This window comes from Aphelocoma coerulescens, chromosome 4 (genome assembly GCF_041296385.1).
Source record: "Aphelocoma coerulescens isolate FSJ_1873_10779 chromosome 4, UR_Acoe_1.0, whole genome shotgun sequence".
Lineage (NCBI taxonomy): Eukaryota > Metazoa > Chordata > Aves > Passeriformes > Corvidae > Aphelocoma > Aphelocoma coerulescens.
The window spans coordinates 60,859,685-60,870,197 of NC_091017.1; the positions used below are offsets into that span (position 1 = coordinate 60,859,685).

Consider the following 10,513-nt stretch of genomic DNA (forward strand, 5'->3'; position numbering starts at 1 on the left):
TTGATACCAGTAATGATGTATAATAAAGGAACTGTCACTTTTCATTCAGTCCGGTTTTATTTTGGATGTTAGCATTTACACTTTTAGAAAATGGAACAGAAGGCTGGCAATAAAAAAAAAAATTAGCAACCATGTAGCAGCAAGAAAAGTCATGTCTTTTTTTTCTTATTCTTTACTTTCCTCTTAGAGAATATGGCATGTTTCATAGCTAATCTTTTACAGATCCCCATCTTTACTCTCTTTCGAGTTTTCTGCCCTTTCTTTTTGTCAGGCCTGTAAAGCAAAAAAGGAACATAGAGATTAGAATAAAATGAAGAACACGCTTCTCTGTACAAATATATTTGTAAAATATTTACATATTTTAAATAAGTATATAAATTTTGTGGCAATATGTGAAGTACTGTCACAAAAAGTACAAGGAATATTCCATCTTAAAACGTTATGGTATTTCAACTTCCCAAAACTGTCCACTTTATTGCTATTATACTTTCATTTTATGTACTTATTCAGCATTTAAATATAAACAGATATTGAAAACAAGAAACTCACCAAGTACAAAAAAGCACATACATAGTTTCATGCTAATACATAACACATGAATATATAATAGAAAGGCTTAGAAGAAAGTACATGAAGTTTAACACCATTAGGAAGCACCCTGCAATTAGTACAGAACCTAAGCACAACTAGCAAGTGGATTGTTTTCTGTCTCTGACAAAAGATGTCATAATGCGAAACGCTGAATAACTATAACAAAACATACAAAATTTTTATTAGAAAAAGAGTTATCTAAGTTATCTTCTGCAATGAATCAGCAAAAGAACTAACTGATGGCCTGAAAGTACTAAACCATTCTGGTACAACTGACAATAGTACCTTCCTTGACAGAAGAAACAGATGAGGTTTAATGAATTTCTTTTACCATCCTTTTTAATTTTTTAGCAGAGGAAAAAGAAACAGAGATTTAATTTTTATGAGAGATATATAAAATGAAACATTGCTACCTTTTGTGTCTAATACTCCCTAAGCAAAACCCGGTTTAATATCAGTAGGACACAAAGCAATAGAGCCGTACCCATCTACCATCCAGCAGGCACCTGGTGAATCTCTGGATACTGATCCAAGAGGGTAATTGAGTCTCACTGTGTAACACACAGCTTTTGGGATGAAAGATTTGCACTTCCCCTGCTACAGCCTTTCAAGTCCAGAATCACAGAAAACCCCATTACTCTGGAGAGGAATTTATAAAAGTGCAATCAGTTATCCCGAACTGGAAAGACTGAGCCATCTGCTGGATCATCTCTTAGCAAATCCCCTTTCCTGTTTTCAGTTAGTTCCATCTGAAGACAGCCACACACCATTTATTTGGCTCTCCGATACATACAGGTATGTGTACAGTGTTGCTCTGTATGTTACTAAAGGGCAGTCATGGAAGAAAAAAAGTATTTGATGTGACCCTCATTAACGGTGGAGATTTAGATCATGCTACAAAAAGCATGTGAAATACCAGAAGGAAAAAAGCAAAATATGCTACAACAAAGCAAAAGAGACAGGAAGCAATAAAACCACTATAGTGACTCTTCTATCTGCCCTTTCATGAGGAATTAAAAGGGGATAAAAGTGTTCTATTACATCAATTTTCAGTCGTCTTGACAGAGCTCCATGCACCAGTCACCAAGTTTGCCATCCATATAAGTCAGTGTTGAAAGAAAACCCACAGATGGGGAACTGGAAGCCCCGGTGACCTTTTATCATACCCTCCCTTCAGTATATACTCCCCAGCAATGCAGCAAGTGGGCAATAGGGAGACTGACAGCATCTAAAGCCAAAAATCATCTCTTTCTGAATTGATTCCATGACATGTCATCTCATCTGAATGCTGTATTTTACTGTATTAATGCAATATCACACTTACTGACAAGCTGTTCTGCTGCGGGAGAGACTGGGACAGGCACTGCGCTTGTGACCTGCCTTGCCACAAACGAAACAGCCAATGTCAGTCTTCTCACAACTGTGCTTTTGAAGAGTGCAGCAGTTGCAATTGTTACAATGAAACCAAGCTGCAAAATACATAATATGATTTATGATCTTGGAAAAGTTTACAATGACCATTCTGAAACCAAGCTTTAAATATAGGCCACAATACCACATTTTTAATTCTGGATTAGCTTTACAGAGATGGATGTAAGTCACTTTCTGGTCCCTTATCACATTACTAGACATACTGTGCAATGATGTGTGAATTATTTGGGCATTAGAACTATTACCCTGTGTGTGATCTTAAAAAGAAAAACAGTCCAAATGTTATAATGGACTTGTAACAGTAACAAAAATGACTGCTTCAGCTATTTATGCAGAGCTATAAATACACCTAAATTTGTGCATGAAACATAATTTTATCATGATCTCTCGAACATTTTAGTAATTGCCTATTTGTTTATGAAATTCAAAGTTTACAAAATCGGGAAACACTTATATGACAAATGGAAATATTTCAGTTTTCCCATAATAAATATAAATAGGATTTAGTGTGCCTTGACAAGAATTTATTACATTTCCACACAGTGCAAGTACACCAAAACTGAAGAATAGCAACTTGTGTGAAATTAACACTTTTCCTTTATGTCTTCTGAATTCCTACATTTTACTTCTTTCACAAAATATTTTCTCTTCTGGTTTGGAATTTCAGTTTCTTTAGACTAAGTGCACTTTTATTTAGAAAATATTTTTCTGTACTTACAGGGTTTTACACATTTTTTGCAAAGAACACAGTGTTTCCATCGTCTGCCATCCTACAAAAGGCAAATAAATGGTTTTATTTATTAAACCCCCCCCCACTGATTCCATCTTAAAACAGAACTACTCAGGTATGGTCCCCACTCTTTACAGGAACAACTCTTCTGTAGGAAGGACTGTAACTCGGAAGCAACAGTCCTGAGAATCTGTGAAAACCACAGATGAAATTTTGAAATTAGCAAGTTCTACAACTTCAAAACATAAGAAAAAATGTATGTGTCAACAGACCACAGCTGAGTAAGCTCTGGTCTAACTGGCAAGTAGCAAACTTGTCCTGTCCTTTTTCCAACACAAAGGAATTAGGGAGAACGAAATTATTTCCCAGTGAGTTATGAAAGATGTACTGAGAAGGTAATAATAAGTCTATGAAACGGAACTGCTGGGGGTTTCCCATGGAACTCAGTATCAGAATAGGTTTTTATCAAAGCAAGTACTACAGAGGTTGTTATCTGACTACTTCTAAAACTTCCATTCAGAAAGAAGTGAAAATACCTACTTTTGATGTACATGAATTGCATATCTCACAGTGCTGGTTACCAGAACTAACATATCGCTGACATACAGTGCAAAACCTGGGGAAAAAGATGAACTGGCCCACTATTTGCTCACAGAACAATTAATTTTATACAAGCTTAACAACAAATATAAGGACTGCAAAATCACTTTGTTGAATTAAGGATTATGTCTTTGATGCATAAATGACCACTTAGGCCATTTACATACAGTACATCCACACAGTAAAATTCAGGTGCTTGAAGTCAAATTATCAACAGTATCAGTAGTAAAAGAAACTAAATTCCTCTGTACTCAGTGCTTCTCTTAGTGTTCATTTCTTAACTACTGTCTTAACAGCAGATTATCAGACATAGCTGCAAATCTCTCTTGTTGATGTAGACAGTATTTCCCACAGAAAAAATGAGGAATCTCATCATTCCACGCTGGAAAATACAAATGTCATTTTAGACATTTCAGCTCTCCTAGACATTGTTTATATAACATGCAACTTTAGAATGAGACAGAAAAATGTGCTTTTAAGCCTGGCATCCAAGTTAGGCAAGACAACACTGAACAGCACAATCCGAAACTCCTTTGGAGATTTTATGCCCTAATTAAGAACAAAGACACTCATTTAAAAGTCACCTGAGCATTAATACATCTTACCTATAACCCTCTTCTTCAGGAAGCACAATCATATTTGGGGTAAGGTTCGTGAAAATACGGACAGGAGACTGTCTACGACCTGTCTTGCCATGCTTATATAGTGCATGATTATCATAGTCTACCTAGAAAAAACATAAAAAAGAGTCTTAAATGCTAAGCACAGGAAGAGCTATTTACATATTTATTATCTTTATATGTGCCTTATGAAATGTTCATGTTTATACAGAAGACTCTTAACCCCAAATCAGATTACAAATTCTACATCCAGTTTTTTGTCTCATTTACTTGTAAACTTGTGCAAGTATAGTATTAGGCGAGACACACAAGACTTCAGTAATCATATTTTACTTATTCCTTTTTGCTCATTTGCATGGGATACCTAAGATAACATTGCAGTTGTTTACAAGAGCAACCTGTTAAAAAAAAATAGGGATCTATACTGTTTGGTTTGTCAGTACAAGCGGTGACATCTTAACCTATCTCAGAGTAACTACAAAGTTGCTAATCCAATTAGCACTGCTTTTTCCAGCACTGCCTTCAGAGACTTGTCACAAAAAGCTCTGAATACTGGCAGGAATGCAGATTCTAGCCTAGCATGAGTTTAAAATTTTCTTCAACAAATTTCTATTCTACAAGACACAAATACATTCTTCAGAATATCAATGTCAAAATTCATGCAGAGCTGTTAAATGAAAAAATAAACCTTTAGCATCATGAATACCCATGACTGAGCTCTCAAAACACACTACAGCACGTGTGCTTAAACTATGTACAGAATGGACACGATATTGAAGAAGCTGATGCCACATTATTGCTTTATCACTGACAAGTTCACTTATTAAGCAATTTTAAGTAATTCCAAACATTTCCATCATAGTAATTGTACTCTGATCCCAGCAGTTTTGGAGACGAAAGACCCTTTTTTTTTTTTTTAACCAGGGCTGGGCACTACCCACTAACATTTCAACATCTGTGAAAAACAAAATACTCTTCATCAAGTTACCTCTCACCTCTGCAACAAGCACCTGTCAGAATTAGAACAAATTTTGCTACACTGAAAGCCTGGCAGAATAAACAAGTTCATGAATAAATGACAGATGAGTTAAAGATACATAACAGGAACACGATAAAAGTTATCACAGATATGACTAACAGAAATACAGAATGCAGGCTTCACACGAGCAAGGCCCAGCTACAGAGAAGAATGCCATTGTACCTGCTTTCACTCATATTCCTGTTCACATTGCACACAACTGATATTTAGCAGATTCACTGGATTCAGCTGTACCTGGTAATCCATCATACTGAAGCTTGGGAAAAAGTCAAGAATACGAGACTCAAAGAAGTATGGAAATATCCAGAACACGGGCATCTCTTTGTTGTCATGACCTAGTAATGAAAAGACTTTGGTGTACATAGGAGAAAAACACAGTACATGCAGCATGAGAAATTTACAGTGAACATTCCAAATACATAAAGATGGATATCTACATCAGATTGGGCAGAAGAAGTAGTTCTCTTAGGCAACAGAAAGTTTTGGCATATTTTACACGTGGAGATGTAAGTGCCATGTAACTAAACTCTTGATACCAGCTTAGGCTGCTAAGAAACAGTACTGGTTTGACAGCTTATTTTTCTCTACATTTAAAGTCCATTTTAATTGCAAAGCAGATTTGTAAAAAAATGGGAAAAGTTTTTAATGCAGACTTTGAGAATTGGGCATTACTGAACTAAAAATATCAGGAGACTAAATTAGATATGTGATAGTTCATCTCTAGAAATTATAACATGAGTGTGCTCACATTCACCTGAGTAATAAGAATCACACACTTAGAAATAGGTCCTTTTTCCTTAAAGTGATGTTTCAGCACAACCCACCTATCTGGCTGTAATACATACCTTCTTTTTCTGTCTCCTTCCACATTGCCATCAGCTTTTTAAAACTAGAAGCCAGTGCTTCCACTAAACCTCCAAATGGGGGATCAGTTACCATAATGACTCTTTCACCATTCTCTTCATACAAGAATTTCCTGCAAGTTTCATGTGCAGCCTGTAAGAAACAGAAGTTAATTTCCAGAAATAAAGATTTGAGAACTGTAAACATATTGTCTTTGGCAATGAAATGATCACTGTAGAAATTTCAACTTTGAAGATGAAACTTTTTTCCTGTCTTGTGGAGGTGAATTTCCTCTTGAGTAGCATAAAAAAAAAAAAAAAAACAACACAAAACCCCACCTAGATTTGGAGGACTGAAAACAGGTGCCCTGTTCAGTTAACATATAAAAACATTACTGAAAATCAAAGAATGAGAGTGCCTCCTCTTCAGCAGTTCTCTTCCACTCAATTCAAAGTTAAAGCTGCCTATTAAAATAATCCTAATTAATGTTGCTTACACACCTTAATTGCTGCTTTTATTAAAATGTTCTTAATTGATTCATGTTTTTCTGTGATGTTTTCTACTAGAACAGCCATGACTTTCTTACAAAATTCTGCATCAACAACATGCATTTTTTACCAAAGCACTCAATAAATACTTGGCCTTACCTCTCCACCAAAAAAATGATGATTGAACATGTTGTAGTGGCAGAATTCACCCTCTGTGTAAAATTGTGAATACCTGTAAAATAAATTTTGATAGTAGTAGAAAAATATAAACAACTCTTCATTTTTCCTAAGGGGATAGTTAAACATAGTTAAAACAGGCCTCAAGAAAAACATCATCTTTGGATTCTGATAACTGACAACACATACCAATACTGAGAAATAATTAAGTATACTTACTTTCCTCATCAACTGGATGTCATTTGTGTGTACATGTGTACAGGAACAGAGATGCAGAGACAAGAAAGGGAAAACAACCACCAATTTATCTCTTTAAGTAATAAGAATGCACATCTTTGTATAGGTTCTTCAGATAGATAAACATTTGCTAAAACCTACCTGAAATCAATATCCAGCAAAAGGCTTCTAACACTGAATTCTTCTTCTTGTGATGCTCTTGACTGGATCATTTCATGAAGTCTGAAGTATAATTGGAACAAAGAAATTTAACACAAAATCACTGGCTTCAGACATGATCTGGCAAGAATGCCTGGTACTTAACTAAGCGCAAAACCAAACAGATAGAGAAAATGGAGTAGTCTAACTTGCATGTGTTATTTGCATTGGTGCCACAGTCTTCTCTGGTATAAATTCAAAGCTAGATCCCACTAAATGTTTGGATAATCCCAACCAATTAAAGTATAGTGAACCTCTTATTATGGGAGAATCATTGATCATGTAATCATTAGTAAGCTGTACAGTTTTGAGAGAGAAATATTATTTGAAAGTGTAACAATTCTCACTGATGTACCTGGGTGTTCCAACAGAGAGCACCCGTCTGAATCCTAAATCTATAAGGAGATTCAGTAGGAACTGGCAACTTCTGTCTGCAAATAAATATTGTGCATTTGTTTTTTTATTCTCCAGTGGATATAGAAGTTGACTGGGACTTTTCAACTGGGTAGTGGTGATATCACACAGGAACTGGTGATCCGAGTGTTCTTCCCATTCTGCTGGCAATAGCAATTGCTGGCATTCCTGGCAAAACCTTCTCTTTGATAATGGTAACAGAACAAAATTCTTGTACCTTTAAATATAAAAGACGATAAGGAACAAAGTTTGAAAAAAGCTTCTAGCAAAGATAGGAAGGGGAGCTATGGGAGGGGGCTTCGTATATTTTAGGAGTTCAGACATTTAAACAGACAATATAGTTTACATTGCTCTCGCAAAACTCCATGAGAATGAATTACTATTGATGAAAAAATATTCAAAGGATGCTTTGAAATGCATAAAATTTTTTGACCAAATATACTGGGAATTTCCATAAAATAACTAGATTACAGAGTGAAGACTCCATCAACTGTCAGCAAAGTACTGTACATTTATACACAAAATTCAGACATTATGTGTTACTATGTTACCTTTGCTTCTTTTCACAATGTTAAGCCTGCTACTTTTGCATACTAAAGTCAGGAATAATTTTTTTAACAGAAATTGCTACTGATGTCTTGTAAGCTCATTATGAGCACTAACATAAGAGTGACTATACATAGCAGAAAAAAAAAACCAACACCCCCAGTTCCTGGATTGAAAATACCGTGCTCTAGTTAAATGTTTCATGCTATTTCCTTCTCACTGCCGTACAACAGTTCTTAGTTGTCCAAATTCCTCTTTTCATATTTTAAAGAAACCTGAAATGTTATCTCTACATTCAGATACCCATACTACTTCATTTTTACTGAAGAAAATGTACACTAACAATACCTGTCCACGTTCTGTCTGTGTGTAAAAAGAGGCTGATGATTTCTATTATATTCTTCACGTGCCGCAAGCCTAGTTTTTGACACCTGTAAAATTTGCGTATATGAAAAGTTACAAAACGAACAGCTACTGTTGTGTGTTGTACATCAAATCTCAACATGAAAAAAGGGGTGCATAAAAGGTCTCATGCTTTAGCTACTTTGCAAGGAAGAATGATCATGTTTGTTGTTTCAGAAGAACAAGTATGTCTGCAGCACAGGGGCATGCTGCAAAATAACACAAACCTCTCATTGTGAATTTGAACTGTGCATTTCAGTCTTCTATCACATGTAATACTCAGAGAAAAACTCCAAACATTATTATGATAAAGATAGAAAGAGCCATACTTTCTATTCATGTGTGCCGGCAGTTGTGTTCCCTCTGAAGAACTATGATCTGATCCTGAAAAACTGATGATAGTAGAAACGTTGCCCAAGTCTTTTGTGTGAAATCATTTTAAAAGCATGACAGCTCCTTGTTATGATCTGCAACTGAGTATTTAACATTTCAGTCTTTCACACTCTTCTCTGAGTCTTCTACTTTGTTCCCACAAAACATACTCATGGTTTCACAACAAAGTTTCAAGACATTTGGTCAAAACTTATGGAACTGTTTTGCTTAAAGGAGGAGATGGTAAAATGCAATACAACAAAAGACATCATAATACAAGTGATATTCAAAATGAATGACAAAGAAATATTGCTGCAAATATTCTGAAATTACTGAGCATCATGCCAAGCCCCACCATCTCAGCATTTTGTATACCCCACTATTGTTTGTATCCAACAGATTTTCTCTATTTTAATCAGGGGAAATGACTGCATCTTGGGATCAGAAGTACCCAATTTTGTTCAACATTGCATAGCATCAGCAAACTTCCCATATGTTTTGGCAATAGAATAACAAATGCCAGTTTTGCTCAAAATGTACACAGCCTTTCTTGAAAGCTATACTTGAAACATGTCCTCCTGACAAATAAGTGCTCAGCTAAATACCAACTACTAGACCAAGTTTAGAAAATAGCACTTGCCACAGATTTCCACAACAAAATATACTTTTTAAATTGCTAAATAGAGGAAAAAATCCCCAATACTTCATAGAACCATAGAATGACATGGGTTGGAAGGGACTTAAAGATCATCAAATTCCAACCCTCCTGCCATGGGCAGGGGCACCTTCCACTAGACCATGTTGCTCAGAGCTCCATCCAGCTTGGCCTTGAGCACTTCCAGGGATGGGGCATCTACAACTTCTCTGGGCAACTCTTCCAGTGCCTCACCACCCTCAAAAAAAAGAACTGCTTACTAACATCTCATCTAAACCTATCCTCTTTATGTTTAAAGCCATCACCCTTTGTCCTACCACTACCTGCCCTTGCAAAAAGTCCCTCTCCAGATTTCTTGGAGGCCCCCCTTCAGGTATCGGGAGGCTGCTATAAGGTCTCCCCGGAGCCTTCTCTTCTCCACGCTAATAACACAAACTCTCCCAGCCTTTCCTCATAGGAGAGGTGCTCCAGACCTGCGATCACATTCGTAGCCTTGAGCCTTTATAGCACAGCCTTAAGCAGTCCCCTCTTACCTTCTCATCTTCCCACTGAAAAAAGTTACAATCCTTTCTATCCCTACAAGCCGAACAAGCATAGAATCTTCTTCCTTGCTCTTTTCCTTGGCTGGTCTTCGCAAACAGAAGTGTAGGACCTAGGGACAAAGGCGATGACACGATAACATAGGGAACATCTGCAGATCTGTTGCACAGCTCCGCTGCAAGAACCGAGCTTCCAGAACAAGGCTTTCCCAAAGGCTGCTGCAAAGCAGCCCGCGCCAGGAGGTGTCCCCCCAGACCCGGCTCACCGTGAGGGCAGCTGGGTGCGCCGGGCGCCGGCCCTAGCAGGGAGAGAGACCCGGGCCTCGGCCGCTCCCAGCCCGCCGCCGCCATGGCACCGCCTCCTTCCCGACGGGCACCGCGCCCCGCGGGCGGACGGCGCCCCCCAGCGGAACGGCGGCCCCGGCGGAGATGGCGGCGCCCGGGCGAGAGCGCCAGAGCAGGGCCCGGAGCCCCGGCCATTCCCACTGGGACAGTGACAGGCGGCAGCACGCGGACCCCGCACATCAGCGACACCGTTCACTTTTTAATAAACTGTCCGACAGAAACGATCATGGCAAGGTTATAAAGGCATTTCCATCTCCTTTCGAACTGCGCTGTACCGTGTTTTACA

General features: G+C 37.7%; 1 protein-coding gene across 3 annotated transcripts; it reads right to left on the reverse strand.

The window, feature by feature from the left end:
* Window positions 1–38: 38 nt before the first annotated feature.
* On the reverse strand, window positions 39–10,482 carry ZCCHC4 (zinc finger CCHC-type containing 4). 3 transcript variants are annotated; one of them, XM_069014317.1, is made up of 13 exons: window positions 10,149–10,482; window positions 9,877–9,995; window positions 8,263–8,345; window positions 7,310–7,585; window positions 6,898–6,978; window positions 6,502–6,574; window positions 5,857–6,007; window positions 5,246–5,346; window positions 3,958–4,079; window positions 3,293–3,368; window positions 2,741–2,792; window positions 1,916–2,060; window positions 39–273 (listed from the first exon to the last, which is right to left on the reverse strand). In XM_069014317.1, the coding sequence occupies exons 1-13, from the start codon at window positions 10,405–10,407 to the stop codon at window positions 150–152; spliced, it is 1,662 nt and encodes a 553-aa protein (XP_068870418.1). In that variant the 5' UTR covers window positions 10,408–10,482; the 3' UTR covers window positions 39–149. The 3 variants fall into 3 exon arrangements, with proteins under 3 accessions (XP_068870418.1, XP_068870419.1, XP_068870421.1); XM_069014318.1 differs by lacking the exon at window positions 7,310–7,585; XM_069014320.1 differs by lacking the exons at window positions 39–273; window positions 1,916–2,060; window positions 2,741–2,792; window positions 3,293–3,368 and having other exon boundaries at window positions 3,995–4,079; window positions 5,174–5,346.
* Window positions 10,483–10,513: the final 31 nt, after the last annotated feature.

Bases quoted from the DNA above. Each gene is read 5' to 3' on its own strand.
- ZCCHC4 (XM_069014317.1), bottom strand. From the start codon at position 10,407: ATGTGCGGGGTCCGCGTGCTGCCGCCTGTCACTGTCCCAGTGGGAATG. The intron at 8,346-9,876 runs GTAAGAGGGGAC...CAAATTTTACAG, and splicing joins TTCAGTGGGAAGATGAGAAG to GTGTCAAAAACTAGGCTTGC. The intron at 5,347-5,856 runs GTATGTATTACA...TTTCATTACTAG, and splicing joins GAAGGAGACAGAAAAAGAAG to GTCATGACAACAAAGAGATG.